The 18,739-nt window shown below is 41.3% G+C and overlaps 2 protein-coding genes and 1 long non-coding RNA gene across 18 annotated transcripts in view; 2 read left to right on the top strand and 1 right to left on the bottom strand.

Annotated features, from left to right (window-relative positions):
• Positions 1 to 18,739, top strand: part of LOC111267394 (uncharacterized) — a 66,599-nt gene that overhangs the window by 7,208 nt on the left and 40,652 nt on the right. The window contains exon 1 of one of the 6 annotated variants that reach the window (XM_022845630.2): positions 8,441 to 8,563. The exons of 4 other annotated variants lie outside the window; for them this stretch is intronic. In XM_022845630.2, coding sequence (XP_022701365.1) covers positions 8,530 to 8,563 — 34 coding nt within the window. In that variant the 5' untranslated portion in view covers positions 8,441 to 8,529. Of the gene's footprint in view, positions 1 to 8,440; positions 8,564 to 13,627; positions 13,796 to 18,739 lie in introns of those variants that run through there. One more of the 6 variants, XM_022845631.2, reaches the window with a different exon arrangement.
• On the bottom strand, positions 3,485 to 13,403 carry LOC111267395 (uncharacterized). 11 transcript variants are annotated; one of them, XR_015313803.1, is made up of 4 exons: positions 13,389 to 13,403; positions 12,354 to 12,561; positions 9,059 to 9,127; positions 3,485 to 8,943 (listed from the first exon to the last, which is right to left on the bottom strand). XR_015313803.1 is itself a non-coding variant. In XM_086971311.1 (3 exons), exons 1-3 carry the CDS (start codon positions 10,626 to 10,628, stop codon positions 8,883 to 8,885), a joined length of 366 nt encoding a protein of 121 aa, XP_086827437.1. In that variant the 3' UTR covers positions 3,485 to 8,882. The 11 variants fall into 11 exon arrangements, 1 of the variants encoding a protein (XP_086827437.1); XR_015313802.1 differs by lacking the exon at positions 13,389 to 13,403 and adding an exon at positions 12,968 to 13,382; XR_015313797.1 differs by lacking the exons at positions 12,354 to 12,561; positions 13,389 to 13,403 and adding an exon at positions 10,393 to 10,628 and having other exon boundaries at positions 3,485 to 6,402; positions 6,838 to 8,943.
• On the top strand, positions 8,948 to 11,144 carry LOC111267396 (uncharacterized). Its single transcript, XR_015313806.1, has 3 exons — positions 8,948 to 9,005; positions 9,912 to 10,230; positions 10,413 to 11,144. It is a non-coding gene; the product is annotated as an uncharacterized LOC111267396 (long non-coding RNA).

Genomic DNA, 18,739 nt, shown 5'->3' with positions numbered 1-18,739 from the left:
TTTAGGCCCACTTCTTATATCATAAGAGTGAGTCCTAAAATTACTCTGTAATAGCGCGAAATTTCAAAGCTTTCCCATAAACTACTATCTTAAGTAATTTAAAGTCTTGGGTTCCTCTCCAACGAGAAAATCTTTATCGCCGACGCGGAGGGCAGTCAAAAAACAAGGACCTCTATTGGCCGACACTTACTTTGAGGGTGCGCTCATTTCGACTTGAGGGAAATCTGCTATGTGCAGTTACGTCCTAAAAACATGAATTAGTTAGACCAGCTATATCTTGCCACACCTCGCCCATGAAATCGGAACTGTTAGAAAAGATATAGTGGGCCATTATATAAAGTCTAGCAAAATTTCAGATGGATATTCCAAAGCACCATCTTTCTCTCTATGAAACACAAATTGAACCAAAAAAAAACTTAAAGAGTCTGGAAATATTATTACCGCATCACTCTCGATTGCTATTAAGCAGAGAAGTGCAATAACATTATAATAATAATTAGATAAGTGCGAGATTTCCCCAGAAAAAAAATCGGCCTTGAACTGTCATGGCGTGTATGCGTTATATTTGTATCTCTAGGAGGTAGGCGTTCAAATATATTTTAATAGTTAGGGTGTGAAGAGAAGATTCTACCTTGGAGTAGTACTAATACATACTCATATCGTATATGGGTTTTAGCGCAACGACGTTCGGGTACTAAAAAATTGTATGCTCGACACTTAATTAATTTGCATCCCATGTTTTATGCACCATAGAATTATTTATTTACATTTAATACAAGTAATGGGAAAAAATGGAAAATGTTTAAGCTTTCGAAATTGCCGTAAGTTTTCGTGCTGTAGAAGAGTGCCGGGTAGTAACAGTATCTGTGCAAGTAGCTATTCCTGTGAAGATCTTTGCCAGTCGTTGCGTCGTTTTTCAAAGAATCAAAGAAGAAGAAAAAAGCATAAAAAACCTGCATAGATCTGAAACTCAAGATGACAGGGTGAAACAGTTTCGCATCCACTGAAACACATCGAAAAGGCTAGTTGGGCGTTGGTAACGGTGAGCTATGTGGAAGCGAAATAAATACATATTTATATATATATTTATCACTGTCATATCAGCATCGGTTGATGCCGAAAACACTTCAGCTGCGTCAGTTAGCGACGAAAAATCGCTTAAAGATGCGTACGTGAATTTACGTCCTATTGTTACTGTAACAATGATTAAGTGATGTAAATTTTCCTGCACCTGTTAAGTGTTAGTACCACTCAGATATAATAATAGTTATATACCTGCGAAAGGGTATTTCACTTGCATAGGACAAGGTCGGCTATAAAAGATTCTACGAATACAGACCCGTGAAGAAAAGGAAAAGATAGGGCCCGTTTTCTGTTCCTCTTCAATAAATATCTAATAATTATTCTATTTGCCCCTTGACTGGCCATTCCGTGACCCAACAGATCAAGTCATTAGGACTAATGGGAAACGGTAACGTTTTATTTGATCTGATATGGCCACACTCATGAGTTTTATGCGTGTGCGCTATTTAGATCTATTCTACTTATTAATTAAGCAACTCTGGCAGTATAGAGGGCATCTCATGCCTATCTATGCATGTGTGTCGACCGCTCATCGCGATGGCTCAGGGCAACACCGAAGGAATCCGCTGTTCGATTTTAATCAAGGGGCAAAGATAACACGGAAGTCTTATCTTCATCTCACGCACGCCAGTAGCGATGTAAGGTGCAACTGAGGTACGCAAACACATATTTAGCTGACTTACGCACTACGCGGTTCGAGTCGATATTGTTACGCATGGCGGAACAACACCAGAGCGACAGCCCCTACACCATCTGCCACTACTGCCATTAAGCTACTTCGCGACTCATTATCTTATCTGTTTTACTATGTTCTAGTATAGGAGATGGCATGATGTTCATAAGGGACATACGTGCCGCTATCCGAGATAGACGATAATGAATATTATCTCATGCCATCTCTCGCCATCATCGCAAACCATTTTCTGAGACCACCCATTGTGCGTTGGACGTACAGCAATCGATATAATTGGAAGGGATCAATGAAAAGGAAAGGCAGACAGGGCCATTGGCCAAAAGCATAAGTAACTAAGCGCTGGAAATGTTATTATGGAAAAGATATTATGTGCACGTATTTTGCATGCTGGTCGTACTAACCGTTAGCGTTTATCCTAAAAGGATGTACGGGTTATCTATTAGATAGACGATATCTAGACGGGCAATTTTCAAGTAGACGGACGTAATAATCCGTTCCTATTGGACTTAGGAACATCTGCGGTGTTCTAGGTTTGAAAGCAGGCACAAGCATACTTAGGTTCGTGCTGGGAGCCAGCCGTCTGCAGTGATATTCAACGACGACACCGAACGTAAAGGTTGAAACGTTTATAAGGAAAGGAGTATTGTTTGCGCCTTAAATTTGAGCCCTATTTACTGCCATAACCAGTGGAACTCTTATTAGATTTTTCCGCATGAGCAACTTCAGTAGGGGCCACTTCAAAGATATAATATTCATGCTCAAAAGAGCGATGCATTTAAGTTGTGTTTCCGTTTTGAATCTATCTGTCTCCCATCAGCCGACATAGACAGTCTCAATTCCCTCGTAGCAACCTAACTAGACTAACCGGAATTATGCTCAGTAACCTAAACAGGTTAAAGATTTTTAGTACGCATCTACTAAAGTGGCTAGAGGGTACAATATAGTAAAAACAAAAGTAAAGGAAGTGAAGTGAAAACTTTTGAAGAAACTTTTGGCCCACGGTGGTACCTGATCAGACAGTCACGCTTAATTTGAATCCTGTAAGCGTACGTGGCGCACTCTTAGTAGTGAATATAATCTCATAGTGAATATAATGGATTTCGAAATATGATTTCAAGTTGTCGGGCTGCAGGTGGGCAATACGAGAATTTTCGACTTCTTTTATGCACTACTGGTCATGGAGTTTCATGTGAGTGCTAAAAAGCTCCAGCCCCTAACTCATATGGTCACTAGCTCAAGATTATATGTTTTCAGTCCAGGAAATGTTCGTGCACTTTTCCTTCGCCAACGCTACATTTTAAGCAAACAAGCGGCATTTGAGGCGTTTTACATAATTTTTATATGTTCGAAGTCGTTATCGTCATAAATAAGTAACAGTGCTCAACCACAAGGTACTAAAGTATAACTGAGTAAAGAGGGACTCTTTATACCACGAACGAACTATCCTCTGGTACACATACAGAATCGCGTGACATCTAGATACCTAAGCGGTTTGAAAGCCTGGAATACGTTTTTATTACCACCGTTCACCACCTAAAGATTTCTCAACGTCACTACCTAACGACATGTTCACTCTAGAAGTAACTAGCATTGTGTAAGAAATTCACGAAATTCATCCTATGCAAACAAGTGAGCTTAGGACGATAAAGATATTAAAAGTGATATCACTGCAGTAGTCATTACAAATAAAATGAAAAAACATATTAATCACTTATAATTGATAAAAACGAATCCGATTGATTTATTGTTATGCCCCGACAGTAATATTGGATTTGAAGTTTGTATCAGTGATACAGTGTATCGCATTGGTCAATCGCATTAATATACACGTGACCCGACCCACGTATTTCAGCACCATGGTCAATCGTGTGTCCTGTCTACGCTTCCGCGGACTTGCACTGCTCGTAGATACATGCTTTCATATACGTCGGGTAATATTTAGCACGAAACGGAATTCTGTACTCAAATGAAGGAATACGCAAAAGCCATGAGACTGTCAAACCTTAGAGCCACGTGGCCGCATCACAAAGCAACGTTTACAATCGTCTGATCGTAGTTGCAGGGATAATAGCTTGCGTGAGCGAAAAAAACTCAATTATTGGAGCCTCATCGAAAATGCTGTTTGATGATGTTCTATACGGAATTGCGTTTCTGCCTTGGCAGAGCTTTAAACCATCTTAGATATTATTATTATTTTTAGTCTATTTATAGGTATCTTTATATTATAGAGTAGGAAAGACTGTAGAGCGACCGGATTTGCAGGGTCGAATATTATAGCATTTCAGTTCTATCATGTAAATAGAGATTGCCGGTAGTGGTAGTGGTAAGGCAAATTAAAACTAGTAAGAATCCTGCCACAGCAAAATATAATATAGGCGTTCCAAGTGTATTACTTTTCGTTCATAGGAAGATAAGAAGTGGCTGCTTTGGCCGTGCTACTGTTGTTATGGGACACGGGTTAGATAGCGGCATACATTTTAGATTTAATTTAGAAAAACTTCGAGAAAAAAAAGCTAAGCAATTCGTCCGAGCTTGCCCTTTTCCCAACCGTGTTATTCCAATGATTGGTCAGCGTGGTCGATTAATCTATGCTATATTCTCTGTCATAGGAACTTCCGGCCTACTTGATCGGCGATTCAAATCAAATTCTGTCGAGAATCAATCTTCTCTGAACGGTCACGTTCTCAGAGGTTTCAAGCTTGCGTTGCATTGTCTTCGTCGAATGCGGCCGTACTACTTGCCGGGGACTCTTCTTAACTACACTGATACCATACAGCCATTCTAGAGTAAAACGCCTTTATTAAGCCTTAATTATTTACTAGCAGTATGCATGTTTGGTGTGCGGTCTGCTTTGCTGATTAGGAGAAGTATATACATGAACCTATACGTGCATGGACTGGTAGCTTTAAAATGTGTGCAATAATATATGTTTAAGCTTCTACCTTTCCGTATGCTTCATCTATCATAAATACTACCTACGCAAGCGATACGCTCATTCATCGTTGATATTAGTTTCGAACTTTGGGCGTATATTTGACGTATGATGTCCAGTTATTAGATTTCCTCAATAATGTAATACGCCCTGTCACAATTTAATAAAATTGCATAGTACACAAGATATGATAGGATCAGCTCTGGTAACTAAAGATAGCTTTTGTATCGTCCTCACTAGCTAAAGTCAAAGTGCATCGCTCTTCCGATGCCATTAGAATCATGCATTACATATGCGTGGTCGTGACTCCATTCTATTCCTTTAGTAATGATACATCGACCGTATCTTGAATATGAGTAAAACGGAGCTAACCGTACGAAATATTGAATGCGAACTTTCTATAGTGTTAAACAAGGACCATAATCTCATACAAAATATGGTATGCGATATTCTAATGTTCCTTTTCCATATCGTGTTTATAAATTTGAACTTTATTCTGAGCCTTCCGCACCGATCTCACGTCGTAGAGTGTAGAGCTTTTTACTGCATGATCGAGGTCAGCTCCATAAAGCCTGTGATTGCTTTCATTTAGACAAACGTTCCAGCATTTTTCCTTTGGCTTTTTTTTCGGCCGACCATTGCAGTTGCTTGAGCTTTACTTTCCGCCGTCACAGCAACAGCCGCGATAAGCCAGTGTCTGCATAGAAAATTTCGTCTCTCTCTCTCTCTCTCTCTCGCTATATATATATCCTTTCGATTCGTTCTGCCCCTCTTTGTCTCTTTCCATCTCTGTTGTTTGTTTGTTGGAACCTGAAAATGTAACAGTTCTTTCGTCTTTTTTTTAGAAGGAAAATGGAGAAGAGAGTACTTTCCATGCACGTCCATTTTAGACAGAATCGATATCTCCATATACGTCCAGATACTATAGGATAAAACATCTTTTCTTGCATGCCAGGCTTACATTGTTGCTACGCTTTGGAAAATCCACTGACGGTTCAATTCGACCGAGTGCATCTATTTGGGTACCGTTAGCTACTAGTGTTAAACCAGGTTTTTCGGGGAAAAGGCAGTACATAGCTTCATAGTTTACGTTATACTGACGCAAAACCATCGGTATACCTATTTCCCCTGCAAGAGATGCGTGAAGGGCGTTTAGAGCTAGAAAAAGAACTAGCTGACAGGATGGCTGATTATAAAAAAAACGATGACAAAAGGGGGAAAGAGTAAACATAACGCCAGAACGAGGTTTCTGTTTTCTGTTTGGACGTCCAGTAGAAAAAAACTGAGCTTGCCTGAAAGGTGTTTTTGTTAATAAATTGCGACTATATTGAAAGCTCCTCACAGTCACTAGCCCGTGCCTACCCGTTATTTATACTACGAAACTCAAATTGATACAACGACGGAAAGGTGAAGCGATTCGGATATATTTACAACAAGCAACAAAAAAACATTATAGAAATAATCGATATTTGTAAGTAGAAACGGGTGTTTTTTTTTCGTGTTCAAATAACAAAGGTGACGAAAAGCAGGGTTGTCTTGTTTTTCGTCAAAAATTTGTGGACGAATTGATTGAGTTTAGAAGTCTTCCACAACAAAAACGTGACCCTTGTAGTACAGATACAGCGTAACGTAAACAATATATACACATATGTCTCTATTTTTCCCACTGTTTCCTCAGCAGTACCTTCAGGACCTGTAAGGAAAAGTTTTATTGAGATCAGCTTCGCTTTGCCGAACAGACATGTAGCGCAGCAAAGTAGCTTCAAAGACACCAAAAAGTGTAATGTGTAGTAAAATTTTAGTCTATTGAAACAACGGCGGTTTATAAATTACTTAACCGTCAGTAAGGGACTCGCGCCTTTGTCGCTGAGGTCAGGGCAGTTTTATTGTTTCCGTGTGTGAACCTCATCAGATTTATGACTCCTATGTACATCTAACGTAATCTCGTCATTGTCAAACCATGGACAAAGATCAGATAGAAAAGAGCCAGTTTTAGAATGTACAGCGGTAGCAAACGTGTAAGCATGAGCATCAGAAAGCCTACAAGCAGAAAAAATGATCTGAAGGCAAATGACTGACTGACCGAGAAATGAACGACCTACGTATCTACCGATCTACGTTGACAGACCTCTTCCTTGACATCATGGCGCTCATTCTAGAACAGCCTCCGGCGGCTGCAATGGCATCGGGCACTAAGCAACTGCCCTCCGAACACTGTATGTCTTTTCCAGAATCTTAATTTTAAAATTCAGCTGCTGTTACTCTTTTCCTGCTACAGCTATTATGGACCATTTATTGCCCTTCCTCTCTGCGCCAACTCCATCTATATGGTCTCATATCAGCCACTGGTAAGTAACCGCTATCACTACCATCGACGAGTCAGTTGATAGACCTGTCTCTTTGTCAGCGTTCTTGGATCACGAGACTTGCGTGCTAGTATAGCAGATAGAAAAACTGAGAAGTGTTGGTCGTCGCCCCTTCGGGGCCTGTGCTCGCATAGGGCATCAGTGATGAAAGGAGCCAGCCTAAAATGTGTCACGATAATAGAAACTGGCAAACGGATTTGATTGTATCTCAGTATACAAATTACAACTGCTAGCGTCACTGGCCCTAATTCTGCTTCTACTATGAGCACTGGAACGATTAAACCCGGCGCTATCTGTCACCAGATGGCCTCGGGCGCAACCGCCGAACAACCGAAGGAAAACTGTGCATCGAAAAGAACACATAAACAGATCCAACGGAAAGGGCAAAACATTGACGTCCAACCCAGTAACTACGGGAAAGCAATATAGGAATTCAGGAAAGTAGGCAAATGAACGATAGGCGATAAATGGCAGTCCTATAAACAGTCATCACCGATTCTGCAGACGCCTTTAGCCAACGCTCGACCACAACTACCTCTACAGAAACAATTGTTGCACAATCGTATGATCATGTTGCTTCGAACGAGGAGGGCTTATCTACAAGCAGAGTGATGGAGAAAGGAGCCCTGCGAAAGGAAATGATCAGCTGATGAATAGACGCGGCAACAACTGCAATAAAGGCGGCGACGACGACGACGACGATAACTGCTGATGCTGCTTGAAGTGACTGGCACAACTTTGTCACCTTTGAATGGATCAAAGAACAGTCGTAGATGATCACACTTGGAAGAGCGTTGCTGATAAACCCAACCAGAGGGTCTTGTCTGAAAAAACATCATCATGCTGCTCACGTTATGGCAACGTTCCAAGTTCGCAGCGGTATCGGTTTTATCGTCAGCCTATGTTGTCTATGTAATACGTTATATGCGGTGCCAAAAGTAGCAATAGTATTCTCTGTCACGCCTCAGGTCTTTTCAAGATGGAGCGTCTTATTTTTAGCCCACACAGGCACTCATACATGCACATAAGTATGCATGCATCAGAGACGTGTACAGTGTCGTACAATGGAAACACGAAAAAGAACGATACTTTTTCCCGATTCATCTTTCCTTCGAGTAAACTCACAGGGCTTTCCCTGCTTTCTGTGATCGTTTTGTGCATGGAGTTCGAGTAAGTTTAAAATTATGTTGAATTCTCAGTTTAGCAACGACTACTATTAGCAAGGGAGAAGTGCCTTTGTTGTTTGTTCCATAGTTACTGCAGATCGGCAGCCTATAAGCACTTTAAGCATCGTCAGCTGGTGAAGTTGCAACAGATGTGAAAGCGTTACCACAGTCATCTAAAAGCTAATGGCCAAAGCAGCCAGTAACGTCGAAACGGAACACGCTTCGATGAGCTACAGGATTTAGGTTTGCAAAGCTGTGGGACTGGCGACAAGCAGACAGAAGCGAAGGATGCCGGCACAGCTGAAAGGCTTGAGCCTTGAAGGCAAGTAACGAATCTTCTTGCTTTTCTTTGTTTTCTTTTTTTTTCTCTGTCGGCCAAAGCAGCTGCGTCTTCATGACAGGCACGCCGAAATTCTACCAGCGCGGCCCAGTCAGCGACTGCGTCACGTGCAGTAGGTGATAGATTACTCATGGCGACTGCAACAGCGGTGGCGGTGGCAGCCAGCACAGACTAGGTTTATTTACTATCACATCGCATAGTCGATGATATTTGTTTTCTTCAATTTCAACGGTGTGTGATCGTATGTAATGTGTCAGTTGGAACTTCGACGCTGATGGCGCTGCAGGCGGCTACCGTGGCGCTAGTAATGCCGTTCACAGCCAATCGGGATTCGAAGCACTTGCTGCGCGAAACGTATGCCGCTGAAAGTTTGTAAACAGCAGGTAGTTGGATATGTGAGAAATCGAACCAACGAATGAAACGAGTATGTCAAAAAAAACACTATCAAAAAGAAGATAATATCGAGCATACACTTACCAATGTGCATTGGCTGTCATGTCTGGTAATAATAACATGTCTAATAGGCAACCCCTACTTTTTTCTAATCTGAAATCAGAAGGAAAACGAAAAAAAGAAAGAAATATTCCGTAAGCGTAATAACTAGAATATAATAAGTGCAGGTATAGCGACTTTCATGTTGTCGCGTTGTCATGGGCATAGTAACAGCAAAAATAGATGCAATGACAGAAGTTCATGTTTCCAAGATTACTTCATCGCTACATAGAACAGAAGTTATAGGAAAATTAATTGTGGAAAACAAAGTCTAAATCACTGCCCAAACGAAACGAAATTCGCTGTTAAACATGTTAAAGGTGGCAATGCGAGTTCAATTTTTAATAATTATATATTATTAAACATTACAAAAGGATTTTTTCAAATGCCTTACAGTGTTTCGTAAATTTACCCAATATATTCTATTATACTTTAACTAGTCGTACATATAATTGCTTCGTACTCTAAACTGATCCAAATTATTGATAATTATTGAGGATGTATTTCTCAAATCGAACAGATCGATCCCCCTGGCACAGGTCAAAAAGGAAATCGCCAGATAGCACTTTGTTGGCTTTCTGTTTCCGACGAAGTCACTAGATTTTACCAATCAAAAATTAAAAGACAATAGAGTTTAATTTCGGTGCAAGCTAATCAAGTGTGTGCCTTCAATTAAGTACAATAATTCATGGGGCACGTGACGAAATACTGATCAACGATTGTCTAAATTGAATGAATTCACTCGTATAGCTTATATTTAGTTGGCTATAACAAGCTGTCGTAGCTTTCCACAGTGTTAGCCTGTGATATCAATGTGCCAATGTCGCACTTTTTTTAGACGCTTTCTCTGCCCTTCATGCTTCACTCCCTGAACCTTTACTATGTCAAGAACGTCAGCAATATGAGAGGCTGATTGCCAGCGAGAGTGTCCGGACGCCAGTGATAGCCTTCGCCGGTCAGTAAAAAATGGTGCTATGCCCAGTTTATTTCACCAGCTACTGGAAGGACACAATATGTCAAGCACGTATATCTGCCATTGAAAGAGGGTCCCCCAAGTGTGATGTATGGCAAACGGTCCAGACTATATAGACGGCAAGGTCACTTGCGGATACAGTTGTAGTGTCGTGCCTGAGCTTCCGTCCTTCTACGTCAGGTAGGTGTACCTTGAAACATTTAGGCCAATAAACAGTACAAGGTTTTTCATATGAGCTACAGAATTGTACCACTATCTCGTCACAGTGATATTGACTAGATATAGTATTGATTAGTCACCGACTCATCAGAATCACTCGTTTACAACACTAAAACAATACGTATACATGTTCGAATCCTTAGGTAGGTTGACACGCGCGTCGTCGCAAGCATTCTCTAGAACAAGGCGCACACTATGGGCTGAAATGATCATTTGCCTGATCTCCAATGACGCGTGGAGCAGAAGGATCGAACATTCGAGGACAGCGACATCGCCTCGATGAGATGTACGGACGCTATACGTAGGGGCACTACTCGATTTCGTTCCGTTCGATTGGCGGCTGTTTACTAGATAGCGGAGCATTACTGGGACAATCTGCTATTTTATGTCTTAGTTCTTCCTTCGCATCGTTGCAAATGTAGAACCGTTAAAGGCCGCCAGTGATTGTTGGCCGTGTATGTAGAATGTAATATGTCACGTAAACTAGACAGCCGTCAAGATGGCTTGTCAAATGGAACGTAGCTATCCGACGCGTTCGACTGTGTTACTACTAATGGTATAAACACTGGAAAACAACTGTTCCTTGTGCACTGCTCCAATCTCAGTAGACATAATGCACATGCTACAGTTGCTTGTGTTCATAGATAAAACAAACGTTAAACAACGTTCGATGTAGAGATGCGACATCGTATCTGCTAGGGTATTTCTTTGGCCAATGCCTTCTGCGCAAATCTGTTCGTTGCACATGAGAAATATGAAAAATTCATGTAATCTTATCGTTCGTCTTTCATATCTTAACATTGCGGATGGCTAGTATATGTCAGTTACAGCTTCCCCTTAGATATACAGATAAATATATTAAGTTGTTCTGAAAATAAGGACGGTGTGCCTCTTCTCTGCGCTTTTGTTTGTTCATAGAAGTAATTATTTATGTTGGCGGGACCAGATCCGACCGCTGGGCTGCGGTTCTGTATTGCACTGGGACGTGATCAATCGTTCCTTTCTGGTGGCATATACAAAGAATTGAACCCATCGCGGTAAGAAACCAGGTTTCAATCGGTTGTCATAGTTGGCGTTGCACATTTAACATCAAGGTGATCCATTTGAATAGTTTAGTCTGTCCTCGTAATCGTTGTGTCGTAATGAGCCACTTCAATATGCGGATATGTACTGGATTCAAGGAGTACTACAAGGATTTCATCTCGCCGAAAGTGAAAAGGCCCGCGATACAGGAACTCATTGATTTATGTGCCTCTGAGCAATAGATATAGGTTTTTTAACAATAATAGCAGCGTTTCCGTGTAATAATTCAGTAGTAGCTTGTCTGGGAATCATAAGAATACGGGTAATCCAGAAATAAGACAGACACTCGTTTAAAGTAATGCTTCTTACTCGGCAATAGATTCGAAGCATTTAGTGATAGTATACTGATCTTAAAATTTGTGATATTTTGTAAGTTAATTTTGTAAACTGATGCGTACACGACGCTGACATAGAAGTACGATATTGATCGGCGCTAGTTTAGACGGCGGAAGGACAAGATTAGAGATCTTCCTCTGTCACGTGATGTTGTCAGCACAAAAACAAAAGCCTGCGCAGAAACTTTACAGTATTTTCAGCATACGTACTAGTACAACATACTAGTAGCATACGTTTTCAATTGAATATCGGTAACCAAACTCACTTGAATCCCAATGAAAGCAAACTGCTACCTTCATTCGACTGGTGGAACCATTGATGTTCCGGTTGCCTATACGGTAAAAAATCTTCGACTAAACAGTCCTAGTAGGTGTAATACTGGTCGTAGTAGTGCTACTGGCAGCGGCAATAAGACGGAGCTCGAGCGTTCTCCAAAGGAACGTCAACTTTAATGAACGTGTTCGCCACGTGCGATAATTGACGTATGTTCATACTGTAAAAAACACTGACTGGTGCGCGCGTGGGTACAGGATGAAAGGCGGGATGCGGACTCCGATATTCTTGGAATAACTCGATAGGTGCAGCTTAGCTTGACGTCCCCAGCTCACATATAAAGTGTCAACAGTAACATTAGCAGTACGTGTTACGCCTCGACAGTGGCCCGCTTACCTGAGCAGACGCTTTGCGGTGCCATGGAAACACAAAATGGCGACATACAAAGCCGATTACTTCTTGCAAATTACGGCTAGCGTCGATCTGATAGGCTATCACTATCAATACGGTCGCACATAGGCAGATACAGAAGCGGGTGCAGCTGGAACTCGTTGTTCATCCTGCGACGAATACTCGTGGCCAGTCGACAGACGGATCGATGCCTCTGCAACAAACCGAAGTAATAAGTAACTATTTATGTCCGCAAGATTCAGCTGAGACCAAGCGGCCACTACAGCTGTTACCGTGACGATTAAGCGAACTAGGCCAGCTATCGGGAATCATTTCTGTTCAATTCAACTGACTTTTTTCATATATTTCTTCGTATAATTTTAGTCGACCAGATACTTCACCGGCTTTTGGGGTAGAATGAAAAGCTGCCGGTACGTGAATGAAGTGAAACACGGCGCTTCTTTTTTTTTATGAGTTTTCGTATTAACGGTGTTCAATGATAGGGCAGTCAGGAGTTAAGGTTTAGTATTTAGGATTTGTAATAAGACTTCATGTGGATGCGGGTGAAAACAAAGAGAGACTAGTAGCAAAAATGTAGTGCCTACAATGCTTATACTCACTTTGACACTCGTGTGGTGTACAGTTGTTCAGTGATTCGGATAATAGTAAAATACATTGAGAGACAAACTATTTATTAAATACAGCATCTGTTATAGTCACGGGCAACCATATAAATGTTCGACCTTTATTGAAATATACACGTCGCCTTCGTATTTTCGATCTTCTGTGTTATGAGTTTGACACCCGGTATCGCCACTAGACTCCCAGCACGAAATGAAATGTGTCTATACCCGGTCCGAACCTAAACTACAATGGGTCCACCGAGCTACCACGGAGAGGCCATCCGATGGTCTATTATTCATAAAACGTCAGGTCCATTAACTGCAAAAAAGTCCATTTACTACTAAATGCAGTAAAAAAGTGAATTTTAATTGAATCCCTGATAGATTGTCTTGCTATCATAGTAAAAACATCGCGCACCTACACAGTGTTATACATTGCGAGAGCTAAAAGATTCGGCAGCTTTGCAGCCATAGATATCACATACGGAGACGGCGAATTAATTCGAATAATGACCCGATGATCTATGTTTTGTTTGGTGAAATCTAACGATTACGAGCATAGTGCTTTTAATCACAGGGGGCGCTGCTATGCAAAATATCCATAACACTAGATATACAATTATAGTTCCTATTGCAAATAATAGTGAGTGAAAATGCTCTACTGTGCCATTCATTCATAATAACGCGGTGTCCGTTTGAAAAATGAATAGTAGGGAGTGGGCATTTACTTAAAGAGTGTAGCGTAAGAATTTAACGCGTACCTAATTTACAAATTTGAGCCGCATGACTACATATTTATGATGAATGCTGCCATGATTCTGGCAGGTAAGACATCGCCATTACTTAAGACAGGCCTATGGAAACAAATCAAAATGATCATTCTCTGTCTGCTAAATCGATATATACCTAGTGCAATTAATGATAGCAAAGGCAAATATTGAACGCATCGTTACTAGAACTATAGCTTTGTCGTATTCAGCTACTTCCTTTTAACAGATATGCCTCGTTGCCTGTATGACATTTTCGGTAATCCAAGAAGAAATTCAATTCTTTAGCGTTTGTTCGAGCAACGTTAATAATGAAACTTATATACGCTGTACTCTTTCAAACATTGCGGTAAGCTTGTGTATGAACAATCCGTAAACCGTAAGAGTCCTGTAGCAGGAAGCTGAAATGAAGGTTTTTCAGGATGTTTGTATTAATTAGTGCATCCTTCTAGATATATGCTGTTTAACTAGTTAGCCGAATTACATAGAGTTCTGCGAAACCCATTTCTATGCAATTTTTCAGAACGTTAGACGATATCGCAACTGAAACCATGGAAAATCCATCAAATATCAAATTTTGTTTAACATTCATTTAATCTTAGCTTATTGAAATCTAGCATGTCACTGACGTCGACGAATCACGTGCAGTTAGAATGAGCTTTGAGATTCTGAGATAACATCAACTCATTGAGCTGTCAGCGTACATTGTCGGCATCCTAGAATTTTGCATGATATAGCTTATGCGGAACGGAAACTCTTCGGAGTTAAATGCTGGCTCGTTATCGGACCGGAAATCTCCGAAATGCAAGGCTTTCAAACGGCCGAAATATCCTGATACTAAAATGAAGGAGCAACAATCTCACTGTTGAAGCTTATGTAGACGTATATTGGCAGTAGGTATTGCCCGTTCAAAAACGGCCGTTATTTTCCGTGACAAAAAAGACAGATTTATCAAAAATTAGTTCCAAACCCAACAAAAAGCTGTTCTAATTAATTTAATCCGAGTTTCTCTTCTTCGAAGATTTTTCGGTCTATCTTGTAAAAGTCTTTTGCGGAAATAGCATGAGCCGTCGCTATGGGCAGGTGAGAGGTTCGCGTGTTTTGTTTTGTTTCTTATCTTAGTGAAGGTTCGTCGTTTTAATATGATTCGTCAAATATTTACAAAGTATCTTCTAGGACGCGTTCGAAGTAATTGGAAGTTTCAAAATAATGGGTGCATGTATTTGTTGAAACGTGACTATAACCTGTACCTTTTAAGCGTGTTTTTAGGAAGAAATGCTGTGCGGAACGTTTAGTGTATAGCCTGCTTTAGTATATTTTATCCATTCAGTACTGTTCATATCACTCTGGACAAGTGGATGGTGTATATCTATTGGCGTAGGAGGTAGTGACGGTGGCGGTAACATATAATGCTACACCCCATTTACGAATTACCTCAATTGTTCAATTGGACAGGGCAGACCGTTAAGCGACGAGACATTCTCATGATGACCAGCCCGTGTCTTATCTCCCGTGTTACCGAACAAACGTTCATTGCATTGTTTCGTTGTCCTTCTTCGTAGTTAGCTGCTACTAACAGCTAAACACAGAGCTTTTGTGGGATCACGATCATCACCACCACCCATGTCTCAACGAGGTTATTTACCGACTGTCGTACATGCTTAAGGGCAACTGAACGCTTCAGGGTCGTTGCCCGCTAATCAAGCGACTCAGTCAGACGACTGACTAACTTTGATCTTGAGGAAAGAACATAACTGGGCTAGCATGAAGGCATAAATGGACGAATGATTTTTATTAAACATCCAGTGATGGGGGTAGTAGAAGTACTGCACCCTTGCAAACTCATTTGGTCCCTTTGTCACCTACACCTGACTTCTTTGTGGCTGGGAGAAGAAATGGCGCTTTAAGGGTACGCTATTTGCCGTTTGTCTTTCTGGTTCCGACACTACGTCGCTTTTAGTCTTAAGTTGGTGGGAGCTGGCCTGATCTTTACTAAGACTTTTTTGCATTCTAGCCGTTACTTTAAATGAAATCCTTGCAAAGACAAAAGCCATTAATAACTAGCTGGGATTAGAAATAAATATCCAGCGCAGCCATTGGGAGGTGATTATTTGTACTATATATACTGCAGTTTTAGATGGCTCTACACATCTTCGGCAACAGACTTCTAATATTAATAAGTTTCTATTTTTAGCCTAGCTCTCTGGCAATAATTGATTGCCACTCATGCGAGGCACAGTCAAAAGTGATCGCCCCCATACCACTTCTTCAGATTCTATTTTTAAAAATTTCCTTACCCAGGCGCTTCGTTTGCAAGGTTAGAAAGGAACTGTGCCTGGGGTTCTCCTTGGCGTTGGGTGCTTCATTTTTGGTCAAAGTGGAATAAAAGTTGAATGGAACAGAACGGACAGTTACATCTTTAAGGATCCCCAAGTGCTTCTGGGAATTCAATGCCGACGCTGAAGAAAGCCTCACGATGCCCTGAGTATGGCCGCTCGCTATTTCCCTTGCATCGCCTATTTTACGACCTAGATTTTTCAAAGAAAGCAGCTACGGTTTCCCGATTTAAACGTAAGACATTGAGGCTTGCAAGTTTTACTTTCCTGGGTAAACTTAATTTCCAGCAGAGATCAAACCAGAAACGGCTATTACAACACTGTAATGAAGCTATAACAGCGAATTCAATAAACTGACTTCATTTACAAAATAGGAAAAAAAAACAATTTTGGGACATCTCAATGGCCACACTTACCAGTGACGTTATAGAAGTAGCGTCGGCTTGAAGTACCCTGGACACTTGGGAGTACAGCCACTAGAGGCTTTTTTGACAAGGGAAAGCTTTACCAGGTCAAACGGCCTAAGGAGGTAAATGGCTGTAGTCACTATCACGTCCTGAAAAAAAAAGAAAACTGACTTTCTTCTTTTAGCTAGAAGCTCTAAAAAATTCTACCGCTACTGGACCTTCGATTTTTCATTTTTTAGTATATTCGAAGTATCGCTATCGCCCAACCTTGTTTTACAACCGAGCAGCTTCCCGTCGCTTCGTAAGAGCGAAGAAAAAGGAAATACCTTATTTTACTTTTTATTGAAACCAGGCACCTTCAGTGAACTCGTGTTAATAGGCTTGATGTACAGCGTCACCTGGATTTCATGCGTTGCCTTTATTTCTTGCATGGTCACTGGATAGATTTCTTTATTTTTTTATTTATTCTAAAGAACATGAGAATTTTGCTAGAGTAGCGTATTCTCTTACATTTAGCTAGACACTTTACAGGATAAGCACCCGCTTATGTGCGTGCGTTTATGCAATGTTTTTGCGGCATCACGAAGTGGTAACTTAATGATACGGCTAATTCACTAAAATTAAGGCGTTTCATATTCATTAGGTTTCATAGACTAAGTACCATTACCACAGGATCTCAGCGAGTAATATTGCTCCTGTGCTGGAAATGCCTTAGCCAGATTTAAATGGTTACTATGGCCACCGTGGATAAGGTCGGCCAGCCAAAAAGGTGCCCAAAATTAAAAAGATGAGTACAAGGAATTCGAGCCATCATTCTGATGGTACGTGGCCATATCACGCCACAGAATATTTTTAAATATTTTTTTTCACTGGAACCAAACGGTTCTCTGTACATTTGTATTTTTTATTTGTACTTCGTGTGCTCGTATACCCTTTTTTCCCTGATTTTATTATCGCACCCCATCGTAAATTTGTATGCTTACTTTGAGCTGACTATTCGCCCGTCTTAGGTGACTATTTCTGATCAAGTGAGTGGTATTTTTCGTAGCAGTTAAGTCGAGATGCGGGTCGGATAAAAGTGTCAAGTGTCCCTTCTATCAGCCTTTTCCAGTGTCCCGACTTCCGATACAGTTGCTAGGAGTACCAGGCCCAATGACTACGTATTTCTAACGAAAAAAGTGGGGCGACGGGATTGTGTAAGAAGCGTTTGAGGTCTAGCTATAGAAATGGGCGGCTGATGAAGCAGGACAACAAGGGAGGACCGGCGTCTTTCCAAGACGAAGTCGCCTCTCCCTCTATTTCCTCGTTACGGTCCTCTTCGTTCGTATTGTTGTCATTGTTATTTTTTCCCAGTTTGCCCTTTTTGTCTTCTTTGTCCTCGACCTTCTCTCTCATCTTACTGGCCGTCCCGTCTACCGCCCCAAAACTTCTTGTAACCCGCCACGGCCTCTACGCTGGACCCGCACCAAAGGTTTCTTTTTGCTTTTTCAGCGAAATGTCGGCTACCCCCCCCCCCCGCCCCCCCTTCACCTTAGTGTCCTTAACTTTTTCATTTACTACTTGTTGCCTGACGTTGTGTTTGCTCAAAACATGAAAAGACATCGACAGACGCGTCGAACATCATGCAGAACCAAATCCAGCTGAATGTAGCTCAGGAAACCTAAGCAGCTGAAAGGCCAAAGTAGAATAGGCCGAAAAAAACTACTAGAGCGCGCGGTCCTTCAAGCCCGATTGTGCCGTTACAGCCAGCTTTTTCTTTTACCTGCTGCTATGGCTGCTTAAACTTTTTTTAGCCTTCACTAGCGCCTTCGGCAGCATACTCTCTGATGCCGATGCATGCGCGCCTTTTGGCACCTCCGTTTTGCCTAGCCCTGTATTCTTGACTCGAAGAGCTTCTTCAACTCGGGCGCCGTCCTGCGAGGGAGGAATAGCGAGCTGATTGTGTCGTACCGGTTGTTTTCTAAATGGATTCGTTTTTGTGGCCTAGTCTCTGCTAAAAACGACAGGGGAGGAAAGAGGACGAGGCGAAGAGAAGAACAAGACAGAAATTGTAAGCAAATGGTACGTCGGGACTCTTTTGCTTTTTGTGTTTGCTGAGAAAACGTTTGGTCTCACTAGTTACACTGAAAAGGGATACCTAGAGAGAAAAAAGGGACAGGCCTGAATTTAGTGTGCTTTTGAATTAGGATATTACAAGATTATGACCAAGTTCTGGGAATTGAAACTCACCTGGGCTTTCCTTTAGCACCTGCTTCTGGC

This window comes from Varroa jacobsoni, unplaced genomic scaffold (assembly GCF_002532875.2).
Source record: "Varroa jacobsoni isolate VJ856 unplaced genomic scaffold, vjacob_1.0 scaffold_1179, whole genome shotgun sequence".
Classification (NCBI taxonomy): Eukaryota; Metazoa; Arthropoda; class Arachnida; order Mesostigmata; family Varroidae; genus Varroa; species Varroa jacobsoni.
Note: the sequence above shows the minus strand (reverse complement) of the source record. Positions and strands in the feature narration are given on the sequence as shown.